This window comes from Monodelphis domestica, chromosome 7, assembly GCF_027887165.1.
Source record: "Monodelphis domestica isolate mMonDom1 chromosome 7, mMonDom1.pri, whole genome shotgun sequence".
NCBI lineage: Eukaryota > Metazoa > Chordata > Mammalia > Didelphimorphia > Didelphidae > Monodelphis > Monodelphis domestica.
In genome coordinates, this window is record NC_077233.1 from 125703802 (window position 1) to 125727944 (window position 24143).

The 24143-nt window shown below is 44.3% G+C and overlaps 1 protein-coding gene and 1 long non-coding RNA gene across 12 annotated transcripts in view; both read right to left on the reverse strand.

Annotated features, from left to right (window-relative positions):
* Positions 1–1082: 1082 nt before the first annotated feature.
* LOC103096698 (uncharacterized) lies at positions 1083–6427 on the reverse strand. The gene is made up of 3 exons (XR_008913522.1): positions 6237–6427; positions 3022–3135; positions 1083–2852 (listed from the first exon to the last, which is right to left on the reverse strand). It is a non-coding gene; the product is annotated as an uncharacterized LOC103096698 (long non-coding RNA).
* Positions 6428–17245: 10818 nt separating this feature from the next.
* Positions 17246–24143, reverse strand: part of KDM4C (lysine demethylase 4C) — a 469399-nt gene continuing 462501 nt past the window's right edge. For all 11 annotated transcript variants that reach the window (XM_016424248.2, XM_007499560.3, XM_016424249.2 and 8 more), the window contains one exon: positions 17246–22061. In XM_016424248.2, coding sequence (XP_016279734.1) covers positions 21885–22061 — 177 coding nt within the window. In that variant the 3' untranslated portion in view covers positions 17246–21884. The remainder of the gene's footprint in view (positions 22062–24143) is intronic.

Here is a 24143-nt window from a genome sequence, read left to right on the forward strand (position 1 = left end):
CGCTTCCTTGCTTTCCTACCTCCTTTTGTGTATTGCCTCCCTTGAGAGCAGGGACTGTATTTCTTTTATTAAATAAAAATCCTCTGTACTAAGCACAGTGTTTAGCATAAAGTGTATATATTGGATTGGATTGAATTAGAGTGAGATGTAACAAGACTGAAAAGGCAGGAAAAGGTCAGATTCAGAAGTTTTGAAGAGCAAAAAGCAGATTGTGTACTTGACCATAAAGATGAGAAGAAGCCACTGGAGCTTTTGGAATAGGAGAGTGACATGGTCAGACCTTTGCTCTAGGAAAGGATGGACTGAAGTGAGGAGACCCTTGAGTCAGGAAGTCCAGCCAACAAGCCATTGCCATAGCCCCGGTGTACAGTGATAGCTAGCTACCTTTCGTGGGCTGACAGATGATAAATCCCCACAGTACACATATGGATCTGAAAATATCCTGGAGAACTCAGCCAGACCATTATTCATAGACCACCGTAAGGCTCAGAATTGTCCAGATACAACATTGGTCCATGTTAAAAACTTAAAGAGCAGGGGACAGCTAAGTGGCTCAGGAGATTGAGAGCCAGACCCAGAAATGGGAGATCCTGGATTCAAATCTGACATCAAACACTTCTTTGCTGTGTGACTCTGGGTCAATCACTTAACCCCCATTGCTCAGCCCTTACTAATCTTTTTTTTTATTAAGTTTATGTATTTAATAAATTCATTTAGAATATTTTTCCATGGTTAAATGATTCATCTTTTTTCCCTCCCCTCCTCCTCACCCCTCCCTTAGCCAACAAGCATGGATTTTACAAGTGTCATTGAGCAAGACCTATTTCCTTATTATTGATAATTGCACCAGGGTGATCCCCATTCATATCCCCATCGATCCATGTGATCAAGCAGTTGTTTTTCTTCTGTGTTTCTACTCCCACAGTTCTTTCTCTGGATGGGGATAGTGTTCTTTCTCATAAGTTCCTCTGGATTGTCCTGGATCATTGCAATGCTGTTCCTTACTGCTCTTCTGCCTTGGATCTAATAGACCGTATTGATTCTAAGATGGAAGGTAAGGGTTTAAAAAAAAACACAAAAACTTAAGAGCGATGTTTTTAATAGAAGCCACCTTGCCTAGACCTCAATGTCTGAACTAGATGGATCAAAAAGCTTTCCATTCTGTATTTCAAAAATGTAGAGACTTGGCAGATTGAGTCAAAATCATGTGGGAAGAAGACCAGGTATAAATCATGCCTGTTGTTCTCTCTGCTACTTAAGTTGTCCTGAGATAAGTGGAAGGACTTGGGGGGAGTAAGAGCCAGCTTCAGAACCAGGAATACTGGGTTCATTTCCCCTCTTGAACAGTGATTATATGACCTTGGACAAGTCATTTAATCTCAGTACCTAAAATAACTCTCTAACATTAGAAATTGCAGAGAAAGTGCTGATCTGCCTTGGGAAGTCAACAAACCAATAAACATTTGTAAACTGCCTTCTATTTTCCAGGCACTGTTCAAGGCTCTGGGGATATAAAGAAAGGTAAAAGTAGTATTTGTCCTCAAAGAGCTCACAGTCTAACTGGGGAGGCAGCTGGTAAACAACAACATTCAGACAGGATACAGATGTAATCAATTGGAGATAACCAGCAGAGGAAAAGCGCTGTTATTAAGGGAGTTTGGGGAAGACTTCTCAGAGAAGACAGGATTTTAGCTGAGACTTGAGAAGTCCTCTTGTAGAAGTTCCTCATCACGATTTCCCTGTATAGCCGGAATCACAAGTCTGGTTTACAAAATGAGGAGAGAGATGTACCAAGGATGCTTTCAGTGATCCTACAGAGGATGTGTTTGTAGGCTCACTTTCATTCCACTGAAAAAGTTATTTTATCAGTCTGCGCATAATTGATAGAATATTCAATATAAAGGGATAAGATCAGGATAGAAATTAATCTCAGGATTGTTCTACCTGAACTCCTTCAAAAAAAGATGATGATGAAGATGATAGTAAAGGATTCCCTTGTTGAAGAGGCTCCCTCTAGAGCTTCCTCTGGCAGCTGATAGCACATTGAAGTTAGATTTATGACCTTGGGCAACACTTTCCTTAACTGAAATATGGGGATATTAATAGTACAGGATTGTCATAAATATCCACCATAATATTATTTGTAAAAGTGCTTGGCACCTAGCAGGTGCTATATAAATGCTTAGTCCTCCCTCCCTCCCTCCCTCCTTGCTAATAACAACCTGGCATCTTGTCTGTAACTTATAGTTTGAAAGAATTGCTGAGAGGACCGAGAAGTTAAGGTGACTTGCTAGAGTCACACGCAGCCAGTGTGAGTCAGAGGTGGCCCTTGGATCGAGGTCCTTCTGGCTTTCAGACCTGCTTCATCTCGATTCTCTTCCCCGTGCTGCTTCATAATAATGATCAAATCATTTCGACGATGACGACAATGACGATGATGGTAATAGTCAGCCGAATGGGAGTTGACTTGAAATTCAGAAAAAAAAAAGTCATTGACATGTGGATAATGGGGCATTATCTGTGTGGTGCTCAGAGAGGCAGCAATGACTACATCCCATCTCCACGGGGATAGGAACGAGTCTAGAGAGGCTCATTCAGCCCTCAATGCACAGAGAGCCAGATGGTAGCTCCGAGAGGGTAATCATTTCCTCCTCCAGACAGTAGCCAAACCTGCTCTATCCAATTCTTGCCTAATTGCTCTGGCTCCTTTGCTGGGTCTCCTGTGGTCCAGTGTTGCCTTTTCTTCTACTGTGCTTACCTGACTGCCGCTTTAGATGTGAGGAGTCTCTCTCGCTCACTCCCTCCACGGCTCGCTCCATTTCTATTTGTAGGGCTTTAGAGATTCAACTTTCCTTCAAAATTAAATTGAAAAACTTCCTCACCAATAACTCAGGCCCTCTGGTGGAACTCGGCTCTCTGAGGAGCCAGCAAGAAAGAATGATGAAGAGCATGGCTGCCAAAGGAACTTCAGAGCCCAGCTTTCCTATAGGAAGCTGTCTGGAAAACGGAAAATTAAAATACCTGTGGGCTGGACAGATGGCACCCAGAGGGCCATGGGCATGGTACAAATCTGAGGGCAGAGATTTCCTCCGTCAACATGAGTCTCTTCACCTTCCGGAGACTCAGTTTCCACATCTGTAAAATGAGAACAATGCTATTTTCACTACCTACCTCACAGAGTGTGTGTTTTTTTTAATTATATTGCTTTTTTCTCAAACTACATACAGAAATAATTGTTATCATTTGTTTTCTAGCATTTTGCAATCCAAATTCTCTCCCTCCCCATGCTCCTCTCCAAGGCGGCGAGCCATCTGATATAAGTTATGCACGTGCTTTCATGTAATACATATTTCCATGCTCGCCGAGTGGTTGTGAGAAAAGTGCTTTTGTAAACTTTAAAGCTCTACAGAATGGGAACTCTCCTGCTGATGGCTAGTGGGAGAACCTCTTCAAGATTATCCGGCTCAACCGGGGAAGTGATTATGGCAGTCAGGCTTCAAACTTAGGTCCTTTTGTCTTCACAACTTGGATTCTTTCCCTTAACACACTGTTCTGATTTAATTGAATTCAAATGAACAAACATTCATTTATTAAGTGCCTACTGTTTGCAAAGTATTTGCTTTGAGCATTGGGTGTAAAAGATAAAAAATGGAACAGTTATGGCCTTCCCAGCATTCTACTGGAATTAAAACATTAGGTGAGGTCATTTGAATGAGGCCTTTGAATTAAAATTTAAAAGGTTTTCTTTCACCTTTATGATAGGACTGATGGAGGGCACAGGAAGCCATCTGGAAGTGCTGTAAAGGTGATGATGGCTCTTATTTGTTTCCTTATTTCCACATCAGAAACATTTCCCAGAAAATAAAGCATGGCCTGGAGAAAAAGACTCAAGGCCTGGGGTTCAAGTCCTGAAATAGGTGACTAAGATGACTCAAAGAGTTTGTATAGTTGCTGTTTGCATATACTCAGAGGAAGTCACTCTACGGGCCTGGGTAGGCACGAGAGTAAACTCTTAGGCCAGAACGCTATGTGATCCTTCTTTTTAAAGCAGTGATATCGTTTATTCATAGTCAAGTAAAATGACATGATGGAGGACCAGGGAAAAAGGAGTCCCTAAATCTAAAAATCTATATTCTCCACCCAATTTCTACAAGTTCCTCAGGGAACCATCTTCAGGTCTTCAAGCTGCTTAAAGCCGCTGTCTCTAACTAAAATTCCCTCTCTATATAATCTACCGTAACTCACTAGTCCTCAAATTAAATTGTAGACACAGTAAAAGTTCGTCAGAGTAGAAAGAGGATTCGAACTCTTGATGAGCTCAACCTCTTCGGCTGAGACCAAGATGGCTACAAGCCTCTTCTTCAGAGAGGGGGTATGATCTGGGTTCTGGCTCTCACATACACATTCAGTGAGGAATCCTCTCAGGAACCAGGAGCTTACAAGTCTCTGGGAGATGGCAACTGGAGACAGGGATGGACAGGATCTCAGGAATCTCTTAATAGCTGGAAACACAGGAACTTCCTTCAGGCATAGACAACCAACAGGAAGTGATCTCTCTGCTCTCCTGGCTGAACAGGAAAAACGGAGGATCCTCAACAGTCATTGGTCCTCAGTTTTATCCCTTCCCCGGATTCTGAAACTGCTCTTTCAGTTCTGCACATGTGAGCAGACGCTCCTTTGCAACCCCTTGCCTTTGCTACTTCCTACTTGCAGAGCCTTTCTCTCTCTCAATACCCTACATCTCGGCTCTCAGCAAGCCACTTCCCAAAGGCTCAGTCCTCTCATCTATAAAATGGGCATAATGATTCTTGTACTCACTACTCACAGGGATGGAAAAGTATTTTGTAAACTTTAAATCCCTATAGAATAGGCAGCTATCATTATTCACATCATCATCATTCTCATCATTATTATTATTATTTCTTTTCAGGAGAAATGACCCAGGAGGGACTCGAGTCAGGGTGAGCCTTTTTAGAGATGTGGAGCCTTTAGAGCCTTTTTTCCCCCTTCTTCTCCTCTCTTTGGCCCTTTAGGAAGTCAGAAGTAAGACCTGGAAAACCCAAACATCTCTGCTTCTGGTAGGAGCACGGGGGCAGAAAGAAGGCCAGGGACTGTTATTTAGGAAAATCAAGTCAACCACAATTATCATCTATTCATTTTCTATCTCATTTAAATGGCATTCTAATTGCATAAAACAACTAATTTTGTTCATTAGAGTTCAATTAAATTCATCTGAATTTCAGGATAATGGCATTGTTGTTGTACAGCCGTATCAAAGATGAAGCATGATCTCTTTTGACTCTTTCCCTTTGACAAAATAAAGTTGAACTGCTAATGAGCTGGAGATACAAAACATCTTTTATCACCCGCTAACAAAGGTTGCAAATGTAGGCACATCTCTTTTTTTAATTATTATTATCACCAAGCACTTTGTTAGAAAAGTGCACCGATGTGGCTAGTATGAGGTCTGTTATTGAGGAGGGGGAAAAGTCACAGCATAAAGAGTCTCATCATCCTATCTGAGAGAAGTCATTCAGGGGCAGCCTCAAAGCTGTACTGGGGGTCCTCTTTGGTCCAGGAAGACATTCCCATTTCCAACCCTAGTAGAGTCCCTCCCTGAAGGCCCAAGAGGGCCTTTCTCTTTCTCCCGTATCCAGGCTGACAACAGGCTTAGGAGAGTGGAAGGAGTCTGAATTGGAAGGACCCCAAAGCTTTAACCTAAGACCCCTCGTTTCCTACGGGAAATGAGACCCAGAAAGGCCAAGCATCACCTGTAACGATACAGACTGTCAGTCACTGATCTAGATTTCAAACTCGGGTCCTGATGCCAAATTCGCGGCTCTTGGAGGGTCACAGAGAACGTGGGAACACTGGAAGCCTCCCTCGATTTGCTGCGCTGAGTCTCTCCAGGCTCTTCTTCTATCAGTAAACTCAGGACGGGGCTCCCTGAGACGGACCCTGGCTTGCTAGATACCCCCATCTCCTCTCTTTATGGAGCTCCCTTCCCGCCCCTCCCCAACCCTCCCCAGCCCATCACAGCTTGTCTGCAGGAGGCTCGAGGGAAGTCTGTTGAGTGGTGAGAGCTCTGGGCCTAGAATCAGGAAGACCCAAGTTCAAATCCTGCCTTAGACAGCACCACCACTGATACCACGGAGGCGGCAGAGCAACGGACTCCTCCCCAAGGCCTCCCTTCCTAGAGGGCTCAGACTTTCCTGATTCCGTTTCCCAGCGCTCACTAGTCTGCGGCAGAATCATGAGCTCTCCCTTCTGTGATCAGGCCAGGAATGCAGGTCAATCAGCAGGACTGATACCATGGAGAAGAAACCGTCCCGGATCTTCGGACCCCGCCATTGGGATAAGATGGTGAGACATCCAACGTCCCCACGGCAACCCACAGCTTCCGTTTAGCCAGAACGTTCGGTCACAGTTCCTTCTAACTATAGCAGTCGGGTCATGGTTCACAGCCCTGGGGCGCTATCTGGGAGTCGAGCCCTCGGTCCTATTCTTCTCTAGATGAATGACCGGGAGGACGGGCTTGATTATCTCCTCCTTTGTAAAATGAGGGACTCAGACAAAATCATCTCTCAGGTCCTCTCTAGCGCCGGCCGATTGTATTTGCTGTCTACCCACAGATTCCTTTTAGGGACCAAATTGCTAACAGCCTCTGCCACTCCGAGGTAGTGGATGAGGACAGTCATGCATCATACAAATAGATGGGAGCATGTGTCAGTCAGTCAATGAGCAATGATTCACTACCTGTTGTGGGCCGACATTCTGTTGGGCAATGGAGATGCAGAGACAAAAATGAGATCCTTTTTGCTCTCCGGTAGCTGACATTTTTTGGAGAGATGCTAGAAAGACTTTATTTGTAGTCCTCCTCTAGCCCTTTAAGATTTGGAAAGTGTTATTCAAGAAAAATGGTAGGTGGTGAGGAAAAGCTAATTGTTCATCGGTGACTACCTAGATAGAGGTGGGAGGCTGAAGGAACAACCTGGGAGCCGTAATATTAGGCAGGGCTGACCACACTAAGTCCAGCTAATGAAAGGTTCTGTGCTGCCCTGGATGAAGCAAATGACTTGGAAGCGATCAGTTGCAGATCTTCTCCAGAAACATAACAATAACACTTTTTTCTCTTCCTTTTATTCTTTTTTTTTTTCAGTTTTATGTAGAAACAATTTTTTTAAACAATTGTTTTCTGACCTCTTGCAATCCAAATCTTCTCCCTCCCTCATCCCTTCCCCAGACAGTCCTGTGTAGGTTATTCCAGAGTTGTCAGGCAATGCCAATTTGCATTGATATAGGTCTGGGATTTCTCTTTGGCCATTCTGTTAGCACCTCACCCAGGCATGGGGCACAGATTCTCATGAGGAGAATCCCCCAGACCAATGGGCTTTGGGACTGGTATTACAGATATTATTGCTCATCTTATAGGGGAAGACACTGAGACTGTGAGGGAAGTGATTGGCTTAGATCAGGGGTCCCCAAACTATGGCTGGTGGGCCACATGCAGCCCCCTGAGGCCATTTATCCGGCCCCCCACCCACTTCCAGAAGGGGCACCTCTTTCATTGGTGGTCAGTTGCTCACATACAGTACTACTTCCTGTGATGTAATCCTTTGCCCAGGGCCTTGTTCTGAGAGTAACTGAACAAGAATGAGGCGGGGCACAAAGGATTATGGGGCTGCACAATGCTGAGCCGATCTGGGGGAGGGGATTCTGCACTGAGTATACTGCTGCCCGATACAGTGGTGGCAGTGATGGGCCTGTGCAAGGTGTGACAGAATTCCCATGCATTTGTTCATAGTTTTTTATAGTCCGGCCCTCCAACAGTCTGAGGGACAGTGAACTGGCCCCCTGTATAAAAAGTTTGGGGACCCCCGTTTAGATTTACACACTAATAGAACCAGAACTGGGATTCCCACCCTGGTTTCCTGACTTCAAGGCCAGTGACCTTTCTGGCACATTCTTCACTGTCCGACTCTTCAAGACCCCGTGGACATCATGTCCTTCTGTCCTCTACCCTCTCCCAAAGTCTGTCCAAGCTCATGTTCATTGCCTGCATGGCAATATCCCTCAAGCTCATCCTCTGCTGTCCCACATCAGGGCCTTTTCCCATGAGTCCTGTCTTCCCATCATGTGGCCAAAGTATTTAAGCATATTTGACCATCTACAGTAGCCAATTAATACAATACCTTTTTAATAAATGAATGAATAAAAGAACAAATGCTGCAAAGTTGTTTCTACTTCAAGAAACCTTTCTAATTCGCCAGAAGAAAGAGGAGAAGATGGTTTGACATCAGTGAGAAACCAAACTTAAAATATTCTATGTCAGGGGCAATTAGGTGGTTTGATAGATAGAGAGCCCGGCCTAAGGACAGGAGGTCCTGGGTTCAAATCTGACCTCAGACATTTCCTAGTTGTGTGATCTTGGGCATGTCACCTGATCCCAACTGCCTCGCCCATTCTACTCTTCTGCTTTGGAACATATATCTATGGGATTGATTCAAAACCAGAAGATAAAGGTTTAAACAAAAATTCTATGGCAAATGGCGAACTTCAGTCCCCGTGGCCAAATTATTCACAATCCTTCGGATGCCTTTTCCTTAAAGACTAGAGAAGCAGTGCAAGAGTAAGGTAAGGGTCGAGGAAAGGAGACTATGAAAATTCAGACAAAATACAATAAGTATGGATGGGATGAAACTGATTTTTTGGACTTTAGTAGCTGTTTTTTTCTGGTGACTCAATGGCTCCTTGTGACCTTTTCCATATGAAGAGATCAGTAGTCTTGCTGAGTAGTTGCTTCCCTTCTGAGAGAGCTCACAGTTGTCTTTTCTATCTAAAGCCTTGATAATGGTATCAGTTCTTTGGATAGTCAATCTCCTTTTCAACTCCCAACCTCCCCATCTCCTCTGACCCCCATCCCCAAGGCTCTCCCATTTCTTAAGCCAGCCTGAGCCAAGACTCCCCCAACAGCTCCTATGCTCACAGGTCCCCAAGTCTCAGAGAACCTCATGGAATCGAATTCTCTCTTCCATTTTTCTTTTTAAAAATTTTAACCATTACGTTTTTATGAGGGAAGTCAAGAGATAAAGATGAGGAAGGTAAAGCTTCCTCTAAGGGGGAGAGAAGCTTTAAAGTAGGAAGATAGAGAAAGGATAGAAGTTTTAGATACCACAAGGGGGATGAGGGAGTCGAAGTAGAGATATGAGGTGGCAGGAATGAGTTTTTATTAATTACCAATGAGCCACAGCCAAGCTCTAATCAAAGGACCCTTCCGAAGGCTTTCACCAGTCCAGAGATCCATATTCAATACCACACAGGTCGGAGAGATGATAGAGAAAGATTAGAGATGGAGCCTGGCCAGGCTCCAGCAAGGACAGCCATCAGTGTCAGCTGGAAAGGAGGAAGAGCAGAAGAGAGAGAGGCAGAGCTGGCTGGGCCCTATTTATATGCAAATATACACAGTACATAGGGATGATCATCATTGGTTAATGACAAGGTATAGGTGTGGTTTCTCTCAACCAGGTGAGCACAAAGAAACCTGTGTTGCCGCCTAACCTGGGAGAAGCTGGGGTCAAGGGTCAGAGGCTTTCCCAGCTATGTGCAATACTGAGCATGCTCAAGACTGATCATGCTCTCTTCTAAGACAATCTGTACATACCAACTGTTTCCCTTGCCCATAGCTAGGGGTGGACTGCTACAGAAGGAGAGAATTTCAGGAATGGGGAACTATCAGTAAAAATGGCTAATGCTAGGAAGCAACTAGGTCACTCCATGTATAGAGTGCTAGACCTGGAGTGGGGAGGATCTGGGTTCAAATCTGACCCCAGACACTTCCTAGCTGTATGACCCTGGGCAAGTCACTAAACCTTAATAGCCTAGTTCTTAGCCTTCTGGCTTAGAATAGATGCTAAGACAGAAAGCAAGGGTTTTCTTTCTTTAAAATAACCAGAGCTCGGTGATGGAGTGTGTTGCTCAAAATAATCCTGACTAGTAAGTATCAAAGATGGAATTCAAATCTAGAAGTCTGACTCCAAGCTCTGAAAGTGACCTTGGAAACCATCTAGTGTCTAATACTCAGAACAGAGCCTGGCATATAGTAAGTACTTAATGGTGCTTATTGACTGACTAATGTTGGCCAAAGATGTCCCCACTTTGCCACATCCCCTCCAGCATTCATTACTTTCCTTTGCTATCATGTTAGCCAATCTGCTAGGTGTTAGGTGATACCTCAGAGTTGTTTTCATTTGCATCTCTCTGATTATAAGAGACATAGAGCACTTTTTCATGTGCTTATTAATAGTTTTGATTTCTTTGGCTGAGAACTGCCTGTTCATGTCCCTTACCCATTTTTCAATTGGAGAATGGCTTGATTTTTTGTATAACTGGTTTAGCTCTTTATAAATTTGAGTAATTAGACCTTTGTAAGAGATTTTTGTTATGAAGATTGTTTCCTAATTTTGTTGCTTCCCTTCTAATTTTGGTTGCATTGGTTTTGTTTGTACAAAAACTTTTTAATTTGATGTAATCAAAATTATTTATTTTGCATTTTGTGTTAGGACCCAGACTCGGTCTCCTAACCCTCTGACCATGTTCTTTCCTTTCTCTTCTCCCATCTTTTATTTTTTGAGTCAGTGCAGGAGGGCATTCTCAGCCCTCCTGATGCCACATCCTCTGAAGCTGCCCGTAGGGTTGGTCATGAAGGGGGAAGGGAAACATGGTCTGAGGATTTAGCCACATTTAGCCACTGCTGATCCAGTAGTTCTGGAGCCGCCAAGAGCAATCTGTATACCTGAGCTGTTCCTCCGTACATGCCAGTCTCCTTCCTTTTTCTTCTTTTCCATTCTCAAGTCATGTTATGGATGGGGCGACCCAGACCTACACAATGCTGGAACCCTCCGCCCAGCTGAAATAGTGCCAGCACCAAGCCAGAGCAGGAATCCTGGCGACATGAGGCCCCTGTACTCATGGATGTCCCCCAATCCTGGCCTTCAAGGCCAATACTCATGGCTACCCTCTCCACCCCAGGGGCAAACGGACTCCTCCACCATTTCTCTCCCTATCCCTCTCATTCTTGGTCTGGTCACACAGAAAGAAATTGTATCCCTAACCGCCACCTCCTGCTTTTCACCTCCGTCCTTTTCCGTTATGTTGTAGCTGTTCCTTGTTTTCAGACCTTTATGAGTTTTATTGGCAAAGATACTGGAATGGTTTGCTATTTCCTTTACCAGCTCATTTTACAAGTGAGGAAACTGAGGCAAACAGGGTTCCGTGACTCACCAGGGTCACACAGCCAGGTCTGAGGCAGATTGGAACTTGGGAAAAGGAGTCTTTCTGACTCCAGGATGCTGCCCCTTCTCCACTATACATTGCTCAGGACCCCCTTTGCCTCCACTTATACCCTTCACCATCCCCTTTGGAATTTCTGTTGCCTTCACATTTTTCTTTTCTCTCTTTCCTTCCAGGACTTGCACTCCATGAGACTTAACTTCCCCCGGATAACACAGTATCCCTGGTCTCTCCAGGACCACTCACAGGCCCTGAGTTGGATGACGACTTGCCCCACGTTGCCACTGTCAGTTTCCTTTTCCTGTTGCTACAACTTAGTGTTTTCTCCTTCTTTGAAGTTCAAAGTATCAGAATTTTCCTCTCTTCAAATCATGGAGGCTCTTTTTTATGGACAATCTGCCTCCCTCCCCCCCGAACGTTCTTGTTCTCAAGAATTAGCTCCGGGACTCCTTTTCCCTGACACCTCACGATACTTCCTGGAATTTCCTAATCTTCCGATTCCCCCTTCTTCTTAGATCCCCTGACCTTCTGCTCCTTCCCACTATCTCTAGCTTTGCCAGCTCTCCTTCCTTGCCTCCCTTTCATCTGCAGGCTTTCTCTGACTGATTCCTTTGTTGCTTCCCTTGGGCATGCCCACATCTCCTCCATTCTTTTTTTTTTAACCCTTACCTTCCGTCTTGGAATCAATACTATATATTGGTTCCAAGGCAGAAGAGTGGTAAGGGCCAGGCAATGGGGGTTAAGTGACTTGCCCAGGGTCACACAGCTAGGAAGTGTCTAAGGTCAAATTTGAACCCAGGACCTTCCATCTCTAAGCTTGGCTCTCAGTCCACTGAGCTACCCAGCTGACCCTTCTCCTCCATTCTTAAAAAAAATGTTCAGCAAACCCCACTGTGACATCAAATTGTTATCCTGTATTCTCCTTGCTCAGCCAAAACTCCTAGAAAAAGCTGTCTGCCTCCACTTTCCTGCTCTTGCCTTTGTCACCTGGTTCCTAAACTCATTGATCAATTGAAGCTGCTCTCTCCAAAGTAATCTTTAATCGTCATATTTGATTTTTAAAAAATCCTTCTTGACCCGATTTGGCGTATTTGCCACTACTGACCCCCCTTTTGACTTGGCTACCATCTATCTCTTCTCTAGGCTCCCCTGGTCCTCCTCGTCCTCCTCAGGGCCTCCGTGCATATCTCCAGGCTCCTTTGTCTACTCTCTTTAGCTGGGCTGGGCTAAATGGCCATCCCTAAGCCCGCGCTCCTCTCTCTCTGCAGCTTCAGGGCTGTCCTCGCCCTATTTGGAATCGGAGGTCTCAGACACACATCTCAAACTCAACGGGCGCCAAATGGAGCTCATAGCTTTCTCCCTGGGCTCGCTCTCTTCCATTCTGTCTATTTTGGTGGAAGGAAACCCCGCTGTTCTAGTATCCGCCTTGACTCTTGCCTCGCCCCCATTTTGTGACCGTGGGAAAGTCGCTGAACTCCTCAGTGGCTTCGAGTCCCCGAGACGGCAGCGTGGCGCTGTTGCTAACCGACGTCACTGAAGTGAGTTTCCGTACCAGGAGGTCACGACGCTCATGAAATAGAAGGTCCGAACGCCTTTCCCAGCACAAATTTATGTTTGTAAATACAAATACTTTCTTCACAAAAACCCTGCGAGAAAGGAAGCTGCGACTCAAAGATGCTGTCTATCTTGTCTGAGGCCCTGGAGCGGCCTGAGGGACGGGGTGTGACGCCAAAGGCTCTCCTGCCTGCTGCCCGCTGCCTGCTTTCTGCTCACTTGTCCTCTCTAGCCTGGCGTAGTGCCCTAGCCTCACCCTCCTCTTTCCATCTAGCCTTCACACACATGCCAAAGCAATAGTCCTAAAATCCCAATAGCTGAGACAGATAGCACTTTGGGCATTTACTAGGTGCCAGGCACAAAAAATTTTACAATTATTGTCTCATTGGATTCTCACAAAACCCGGAGAGGTGGGCTTTATTATTTGCATTTTTGCATATGAGGAAACTGAGGCAAATACATTAATTAAGCTATTTGACTAGAGTCACCTAGCTAGAGGGTAACAGGCTAGATTTGAACTTGGGTTTTCTTGTCTATGGGAGCCATTTGTCTACTATAACAACCAGAATAGATAAGCCCATGCTCTTCCCCTTGTATAATTGAAAATCTGTTACCCTAAAAAAAAAAAAACCCTACATTTCCCAGGAGCCCACTGACTTCCTGTCATTACCTACTTCCTGGAAATAGGGGATATTAGGCGGGGACATGAAAGGTCCCACCTCTTTACTTCCTGTCCCAAGCTTGGTGGTGGCAAGGCTGGTGTTTGAACTGACTGATCAGCCATGGGCACATGGTCTTTATTTTGTATGTTCTTTATTCCTTGATTTCTAATGATCTTTAATAAATCTCTTAAAATATATTTTTATTATTGAGGTTAAATTTTAACTTTTACACCCTCCCATGGCTTCCAACTGTCTCTTGTACAAATAGAGATCTGCATGACTTTTTTTAAAAGGTTACTTTCTGCCTTAGAATCAATACTGCATATTGGTTCCAAGGTAAGAAGAGTGGTAAGGGCTAGGCAATGGGGGTTAAGAGACTTGTCCAAGGTCACACCACTAGGACATTTCTGTGGTCACATTTGAACCCAGGACCTCCCATCTCTGGGACTGGGTCTCTGTCCACTAAGTCACCTAGGTGCCCCCTGTATGACTTCCAAAACCCCTCCTGAGGCATGTCCCACAATGCTCTTCACACATTCTCTGTTCCAGACAAACTACCCTCCTTGCTGGTCCTCCTGCTGGGACGATATCCACTTCCTATCACCAAGCACTGTTCCACTCCACATTGTACACCCCCAGTTAAAGGGTCACCCCCAAGGAAAGCCTACCCAGCCCCCCCAAATCCCAACTGCTTTTTGTTGTGTCTATCTTCGGAATTACCTGGGATTGTGCCATTTCCCCCATAGAGGTAAGCTCCATGAGGGCAGGGACGGATTCATTTTTGTCTTGGTGGCTCCAATATCTAGAGCAACCTCGAGCACAGTAGACAGCCACAGGAGCTTACTTAGTGCTTTACACGGAGCGCCATCCTCCCTCCTGTGACCTCCTCCTTCCTCTCATGGATATACCACTTTATGGGCCATCAGTCACTCCCCCACAGAGTGTGGGAGCTCCTGGAGGACGGTGACTGCTTTTCTCTTTGCTTTGTTCTTCATCCTTCTGGGGATTGTCTCTACGCTGCTGCCTTGGTGTCACCTTGGCGCAGCCCTGGTGTTCTGGCTGCCAGAGGCTCTGTTTGCATGGCCTCTACTTCTACGTGCACTTGTGGTGCGCTCTGGTGTCCTGGGCAAAGCAGGCCTCCCAGGGAAGAGAGCCTGTGCCATCCTGGAGGGGTTATTCATGCCTCGGTGCCCAGGCAACTGTAAGCTGGAGAGAAGCTGATCTGCACTGGCGCAGGAGCTTCCCTGTACCAGCGCAATCACAGAGAAATGCCCCCTTTAGAGAGAAGCTTCTGGAGGACAGAAAATGGTTCATTTCTGACTTTACAAGCATTTAAGTGATTCATGACTGACACTTAATAAATGCTGGTGGAATGAATTCATGAAATTCGTGTCTCCTAATGGCAGGTCCAGCTCTCAATCTGCTATAGCAGAAGTATCAATCTGGTGGCCCCACACATTAAAATGTAATGTAGAGCAAGAGGCAGGCCTAGAGACAGGAGGTCCTGGGTTCAAATTGGGCTCTCTGACCCTGGGCAAGTCAATCCCTATTGCCTAGCCCTTACCTCTCTTCTGCCTTCAAATCAGAAGGTAAGGGTTTAAAATAAAGTAGTGGAGGCATAGTTAGCCCAGTGGCTAGAGCACCAGGCCTGGTGTCAGCAGGACCCGAGTTCAATTTTGGTCTCAGACACTTCCTAGCTATGTGACCCTGGGCAAGTCACTTGACCCCAATTGCCTGACTTGCTACTCTTCTTAGAATGGATACTAAGATAGAAGGTAAGGATTTTTTTTTTATTCTAATGAAGAAATGTTTGACAGAATAGATAAAAATACACCATAGATAATGCTAATTTGTGGCTTTTTAAGTGAGTAAGCGGCTATCAGGGAGTTTAACACCACAGCACTAGTGATATCACACTGCCCTTTCACATGTCCAGTGATTCTTTCTGGTGATTTGTTAAATAAAGTCCTTTCAAAAAGGTCACAGAAGCTCCATCCTGGAGAACAATTGGGCGTACCTGCGAGCTGTTTAAAGCTCCCCGTGTTTGATTTGTAACAAGTCTACGGCCTTGGGCCCACACTTTGAAGAGGGCGGAAGAGGATTCAAACCCCTCCCTCTGGGAGCACCGCAATGCCTTCTGGGGGGGGGGCGGGGCTGGACACATTCAGTCCGCACACACTAGCATCTTTAGGATAGCGCTGGATGCCTGGGGGGAGGGGCTGGACACATTTAGTCCACAAACACTACTGTCTTTAGGATAGGGCTGGATGCCTGGGGGGAGTGGAGCGGGGCGGGGCTGGACACATTCAGTCCACACACACTAGCATCTTTAGGATAGCGCTGGATGCCTGGGGGGGAGGGGAGTGGGGCGGGGATTGACCCATTCAGTCCACAAACACTACTGTCTTTAGGATAGCGCTGGATGCCTGGGGGGGAGGGGGGAGGGGGGCGGGGCTGGACGCATTCAGTCCACAAACACTACTGTCTTTAGGATAGCGCTGGATGCCGGGGGGGGGGGGGGGGGGGGGGGAAGAGGGGGCGGGGCTGGACGCATTCAGTCCACAAACACTACTGTCTTCAGGATAGTGCTGGATGCCTGGGGGGAGGGGAGTGGGGCGGGGATGGACCCATTCAGTCCACAAACACTCCTGTCTTCAGGATAGCGCTGGATGCCTGGGGGGAGGGGAGTGGGGCGGGGATGGACACATTCAGTCCACAAACACTACTGTCTTTAGGACAGCGGCTAGGTGGATTGCATGTGGAGCAAATGCAGATTTTGAGTCCCGCAGCCCGACACTCTCAGCACCACGGTCTGGCTATGTCCCAGTCTCGCTGCTTATGTTGTAGAAGGAAACTATCCTGGGTCGATTAGTGGGCACCTAGGATGGGCCTCATGTGCCCTGTTCGCACCTCTGCTCCGGCTCGCGGGCTTCTCTGGACGGGTTGAGGCCCGAAGACAACACGGTATCCGCCTACACCTACTCGACCCAAAGGCAAGACCACCGTGGCGATATTATTTTACTGTAGAGAAGGCCGCCTGCCGCCACGCCTCCGGCCTCCACCAGTTACCGTCCAGCCCTCGGCTCAAACACTCTGAGTGGGAGGCGGCAGCCAGGATGTCCGTGTTCACCCATTTAGCGTTCTGGGGGCTTCCCGGTGCCGTAGGGAGATCCGTCGAAGGAACAAGGGATACACCTTGGAGAAGGGAAGTCAGGACGACGACGGTTTCATTCTTTTCGTGTGGAAGAGGCTTTGCCAAGAGCCAGATCAATTTGGGCTTAGCATAAGGAAAGGTTTTCTGTGGATGAGAGCCATCGGAAAATGGGCGGGGCTCTCGCGGGAGGCCATAGGCTCCTCTTTATTGGAGTTGCACAGACTACAGAGTTAGGACTGAAGGGAAGGCCGTCTCATCCAACCAGCTCATTTTGAAGAGCCAGCGAGCCTGGGCATGGGCTCGTAAAAGCCAGGAGGAGTAGAGGCGGTGTAAAGCTTTAAGTCCTCTGGCTCCAGCTCCAGTGTATCTATCGGATCACAGATCAGAAGAGCCCGTGGCTTTGTTGTGGTAGCCATTCCTTTTCAGGTTCGGATGAACTAGCTTTCTGCTGAGGGAAGTCTTTTTTGTCTAGAATTCCAGACAAGATGCACCTCAGAAACTTGTCTGAGAGACATAGGTGGACCTGCCTTTAATGTTTCTCTGGCTGTATAAAGAAGGAAAAAATCCACCAAGAATGAAAACAAGATACATTTCATGTTGCTTTTATTTCAAACATACTTCAACTGTTTTGATATATACCAAGGCAGATTTTATGAAACTCTCCAACTTCATGAGAAAGAAATTGCAATTAGAATTGTCACAGCTAAGCAAATTTTTTTTAAGGCTGGGGGACTTCAACCCATTTCACAGTACAAAAAAAAAGTGTTACCACTAAGAAATTAAAATTACAATTGAGGTGCCATAGTGAAAAGCTTTAACATTCTGGTCAGGCAGCTGATAACCACTTCACCAAGAATGCAGTGAAGTAAAAAGTTGGGTGTCTCTACAGCAAAGGAGCTCATTTATTCCTAGCACTGTACACAGTTGTACTCAGTTAGGAGGCCATTTGTTAGGTGTGACCATGAAAAACAGCTGTATTTAAGATTAAACTGGACTCTGTTCATTTTCTTCCTGTGGTAGCCAATCAGAAATTCTGTTGACAGGCCAACTTGTCCAAAAAGGATAATCCTATTTTGATTAAGTCCTCTAATGCCTTACACAGGCCTACTTTCCTGGCAAACAACTGGTAGATTCAGGTTGGTTCTATTCAAAAATCTGGAAGAATCAAAATCAAAAGAAACCAGAAAAGAATGGGAAAGCTTGGTGAGATGAGTGAGTGTTCTTGTTGCTCTTCTAAAGGGAAGCTTCATGCAGGGAAGAGAGCTCCTGATTAGGTTGACTAGGTTTAAAGCTTTAAGGGGCTCTATTAGAAGTCACCTAATCCAGTGTTTTCATGTTACAAGAGAAGAAACTGAGGCCCAGAGAGGCCGAGAGATTTAATTTGGGTCATGAAGGGCATGAAACAAAGGTGGGTTTTGAGCCAAATGCTTATTCCCTGAACACAAATCTAACACTCTTTCCTCTAAATGAAAGCCAAGTATGGAGCTTGGATCCTAATCCTTTCTCCACCAGTAATTTGCCACTGGCACTTAAAATCCTAAGACTCAATTCAATCCAACATGGATTTCTTAGGTTCCTGGTAATAATGTAGAAAGCACAATTCAAGGCACATGGGATGCAAAGCAAAAATAAATAAATAAATAGAACAATCCCTGCCCTCGAGGAGCTTACATTCTACTGGGACATGTAACATATAAGCAGAGAAAATACACACAAGATGATTAGAAGTGGGAGAAAGCACTAATGACAAGGGAGATGACGAAAGACTTTCTTGGGAAGGATTCCGAGACAAAGGTGAGCAGGACACATACTGCCTACAGAGAAGAGCCCTGCAGCACTGATTTCATCAGCTAGTAGGCCAATCTGGCTGGAATACAGTATGTGTGAAAGGGAGGAGCGTGAAAGAAATCTGAAAGGGCTGGCAGGCCTTTCTGTAGGCCTTCACTGACCAACTAGCTGAGGAATGTGTATGTGATCTTAGAGGCAACTAAGATAACTTCCTCAGTGGGGTCAATAACATGGTCAAAACTGTGCTTCAGGAGGATACCTGGAAGCTGTGTGGGAAAGGACTGGTGGAATAGCAAGGGGGGGCCATGCCAAGGAGATCATTTGAGACATGATGAAAATTACCCCTACGTCATGGCTGGGATGCTGGCTGCTCATATGAAGAGAATGGGACCAATACAAAGAATGATTCAGGAGCAGGTGGCTCAGTGGATAGAGTGCCCAGCCTGGAGATGGGAGGTCCTAGGTTCAAATCTGGCCTCAGGCACTTCCAAGCTGTGTTACTCTGGCAAATCACTTAACCTCAATCCCTTAGACCTCAATGCTCTTCTGCCTTGGAACAAACACTTTATATAGATTTGGAGATGGAAGACAAGGGTTTAAAAAAAAGTGCTGCAAAGTTTGAATGGAAAAAAGTTAATCGTTCAATTGTCTGTAGTGGGTAAACATGAAGTAAATGGACAAAAAACTGAAGTTATAAACTTGAGGGACTGGAACTAAGGTAATATCCGCAAAAGATAATAAGGAAGTTTAAGAGAAGGCTAAGTTTGTAGTAGAAGAAAATATGGTCTGTTTTGGACATAATGAATTTGAGATGCCTACTGGGTATCCGAATAGAGCTACCTAGTAAGCAATTGGTGATGCGGAAATGGACCTGAGAAGGTAAGATTAGGGATGGATATATAGATTGGGAAGTCATTTTTGTAGAGATAATTGAACCTATGGGAGCTAATGAGATTATCAAAGAGAGACCAGGGAGAGAAGAGGGGGCCTAGATCCAGGAAAATTGACTGGAGAGATCAGACAGGTTGGAGAAAAACTGAGGAAAAAGAGTACCATGGAAGTAAAAGGAAGAAAGAGTATATAAGAAGTCACGGCCAAAAGTTTTAAAAGCTACATAGAGGAGACTGAGAAAAGGTCTTTGTATTTACCAAGGCAGTGATTATTAGTAAATTTGGAAAGAGCAACTTCAATGGATTAAAGGGCCAAGAAACTAGACTGAAAGGCGGTTAAGTTGGGAAAGATGTAGAAAGCAAAGCAACATGATACAATGGAAGTAGAAAAGGATTGTGAGTTAAGAGTATGCTGTTTCAAGTCCTATTTATTACCAGCATTATCTAAGCTGAATCATTTAACTTCTCGGACTCAACGGTCTCATCTGAAAAATGAGACTAGATGGCCTCTAATGTCCCTTTGAGCGCTGATCCTTTAGATGGATCCTTCCAGGAGTTTGACTATTAAAGGGAGGAGACATCTAATAAAATAGTTTGGTGGGACCAAGTGGGACAGAAGATACGCCACATATTTGTAAGGAAGGAGACTAAAAATGAGAAAGGAGATGGCTGAAGGGGCAAGCTCCCCAAAGAGACCATGGTCAGGGAGATGCCATCAAAGGCACAAGTAGATGGCTTAGCACTGGTAAAAATCTCTTTACCAAAAGTTCCTCTTCATCAGAGACTGGAACAAAGCAAGACAAGGTGAAAGATCATATTGAGGGGCTCAGAAGCGCAGACTATGACTGGAAAGGTAGTTCACAACAAATGGGTTTGTTAGCAAAGTCCATTGTTAGACAAAGTCCTATTCTGAGGAGGGGGGATGAGATGATATAGGATGGTAGAGGAGGCTTGAGAAAAATTTTGGAATAACTGCTGTGGAGGAATGTACTAGAAAGTCAATCATAAAAGAATAAAAGGACTGCCTTTAAAGAGGAAAAGATCTGTTGACAGATAAGGTAACAAAAAAGTAGGCCCCAACAATGTGGCTGTGTGACTCTCCACTATTGTTAAGCAGCACATGAGTTACAACAGAAAGTTCATAGGATCATAGACTGAAAGGGACCTCTTGGAGGTCTGACAGGGCTTGGATGTGAACCAACATATTCTTTAATCCAAGTCTATGACCTATCCCCCCACCACTCTGCTGCCTCTAACAAAAAGGAAAAACCCAGTAGAAGCATAGGTCAGGCATTTTAAAGCCTAAAGGAGAAGCTAGGAAAATTTTGCAAGGTTTTAGGTTGGTGCTTTGTTAAACACATTTGCTAAAATTTTCTATAGGAACATTAAAACTTTAGTCACATGCTAATACAAAAGGTCTGTGGAAGAGAAGGAAAATCTTCTCAGGTCTGGCAGTTCTTAATTGCCATCAACCCCAAACCCCTTTCTATGACTGATTTTTTTTTTAAACTGGAATAGAGAGTCAGAGAGGTAACTAACCACACCAGAGGACAGTGGGCTGGAGCAAAATGGAATTGTTTATTTTTAAACACTGGTACATTTATTTGCAGGCTGTTTAAAAAGGAAAATTATATTATATTAGTTCAAAACTAGCCATGTAAGCATATATATTTAAACTCTAATTTTACAAACACATAATGAAAGAAACGTGTATTTTACAAATATCTATTTGGAATAAGCATTACAAAAAAAAGTGTTTAAAAATAACTGCCCCAAATTTCCCTCTTTAAATATACAAAAAACCAAAATCAAAACAAAACAAAAGCCCAGATAATTCATAAGAATTCTTTTTTAAAAGCCAAAAAACATTCACAAAGGCCAACAACGCAGTCCCCATCAGACCCAATCAAGAGCAAGAGTGATATAAAAAATTTAACAGCTTTGTACAAGTACAGCACAGGTGCATAATGTCTCAGCACCAGAAGTGCTGCCTTTGTTTTAAAAATGTTTTATAAAAACTTCTCCATTTAAAACAAACAAGTTAAAGTCCTTCCCTGACTTTGGAAAATATTCAAATTTCTCTCTTCCTACCTTGTGGTATAAAGATCTCTGGCCCTGGGGATGGGGTGGAAGGGAGGGGAAGGGGAAAGGGGAGAGAGTGTCCAACAAAAGTCTGCTGCCTGAATGCCCTAAGTCAGGCTTCATCCAGAGTTCTTCAGGGGATTGGGGTTTCTTTTTAGATGACATCTGTAATGACTACCATTCCCTCACACTTGGGAAAATTGATCCGGAATTATACAAAAGTACTGCTTGTGGGTGAGAGGGAGATTGGGACTGATCTTAAATTGATGTGCCAAATCCATGGTGTGTATTAAAATTTTCCTTGTGGCCCAAAACTATAAGTCTGACCCCTTATCCTCAAAAGACACATCCTGCCCCACATCTCACTGAAGCATACTGTTATAACGCCGGCTGGTCATCCGTTGTCACATCTTTTCTCCATTGGTGTACATTGCTATAATTCTCTGGGTGGCCTAGTTAGTTACTCTATAGACCCTTCTGGCACTTCTTCTGAAATGAACTCTTTAAGAAAGTGCGGTACACAGGGTCATCCACGTATTCGTTTTTAAACCTGGAGCTTAGCATTCGTTGCCTCTTCTTTTCTCCTTGAATTATGTCGGCTCCATAAAATGTGTCTTCGAACCGCATATCAGAAGCTGTGGACTAAAAAACAGGCATTACTCAGGTTGAAGATTTCATTTCCAAAAGGACATGACATTTTGGCAAACATCACCCCCAGGAATGGAAATTTATCTGACTTATGTAGATGGGAGTCAGAGTTCACCGGAGACAGCAAAAAAGGCGTGCTAATGAAGTCCTCAATTTGGGGATCACAGGATTTTGGAACTAGAAGATGCCTCTGCCATACTTTATAGATGAAGAAATTAAGGTCTACAAGGGTGAAATGGACTATACGCTTTTTCCCATGTTGCTCCAAGGAAGATACCTGGTTTGCTTTCCTGTTTTCCTAAATCTGTTTTGCAGGGCTGCTTACTCAATTGACCGTAAACATTATACTTAGTGATAGCAAAGTCCATAAAGGGGCGCATGGTATAATCCACATTCAAGAGACACTACTCTGTTCAGTTAGTGAGATGGAGACCTGGTTTAGGTGCCTCAGACAAATGTAGCCAGGGCTGGCAAACCCCCAAATAATGGAACAGCCACTGAGGGACCATTGCTGGCAATCAAAAAATAAAGTAACAAAAAGGGAATTAAAAATGATCCCCTGCTGTGTAATAAGATAATTGTCTTTTGAAAGAACAATCTATTTCCAGGGGAGATTGCCAAATTTTAACCAAGACACAAAGACTAGAATCAAACAAAGGGGTTCCATGGCTTACTTCTCTTCTCTCCCCTCCAAATCAGTGGCAAGCATTTTAATTTTGCTTTGGCAGAAGGCTGCTGCTGAACTATCTTTCACGTTTATAAAGGCTAGAGTTATCACAGGAGAAAATAAAACATCTCTGAAAGTGTTACCACTGTGAAGGCACAGCAAAAGTCAGCCTCTCAAATGCAATAATAAAACCAATTTACCAGTAGCTACAGTTAATTATGCACTGTTGCTATGGTAATTCTCTGAGACAATAAAAAGTAATGGGGCTGTTTCTGAAGTTAGTAGAATATAACCCATCACAATCACTGAGGTGGACTGCTGCTTCTTGTGAAAAATATCTCCTCACACGAACTTGTGTAGAGGGGAGAGTAGAAATCATCAAAACCTGAAGGCATCTCCATATAGTCTGCTAACCTTTTATGGAGTAGAATGGTCTGTGTAGTGTTTTAATAGGATCACAAGTTCATTGATTTTTAGCTAGAATAGGCCTTAGAAGATATCAATTCCAATTCCCTCAATTTTAAAATGAGGAATTGAGGCTTCAAGGTTAAGTGACTTGTCACTTTCGGTCACAGAGAAAGGACATACAGACAGAAATTGAACTCAAATCCTCTCCAAATTTAATCCACTTTCCATTTTACCCATAATCCTTGTAGGGTTCATAATTTGTGTGTGTGTGTGTGGCCCAAAACTAGAAATCTGCTTCATTGTCCTCAAAAGACACATCCCAGTCCTCATCACACTGAAGCTTATTATTATAATGCCAGCTAGTGATTTGTTTGTTAAATACAAAAGAGAAAGAAAAGGAAAGTTTACAGTAATGGGAAAACCTAATCCTGCGAGCCAATAAACAGAGCTAAACTCAACTGAGAGATGTGTTTGGCCACTGGAATTATTCAATGAGCCCCTGGCCATTTCTTTCTGAAGGTCTGCTTTTCTGACTGTGCTCAACTGCATAACATAGACTGTGTATTGAAATCAGTCAGTGGCCCACGTCATAATGTATAATGCATTATGTGGGTCCTCTCTGCCTTGTTTTTCTCTTTTTTTCTTTTTGGTGGGGGGCAATAACGGCAATATTTTCCTTAAGGAGAAACAAAATAAGTGCAAAGGTAGATGTCTTGAGTTAATGGCTCTTGATAACTCTTAGAAGCTGATTTGAGATGATGTTAACTGTTAAGGGTTCCTAAAGGATTTGAGGCCAATTCTATTATGAAACAAAGCAATTACCATCCAAGTAGAAAGAAAAAGGAAAACAGCTCTTTAATGCTATTAGGGAGAGAGTATTTTAAGTCTAAAATATTTAGCTCTCATGCTTTGTATATAAACAATACACTTTTTTAAAGGTCTAGAAAAGAATTTCAGAGGTTATCTACTCCAGTCCATGTCCTTCAATAAATTAGGTCTTT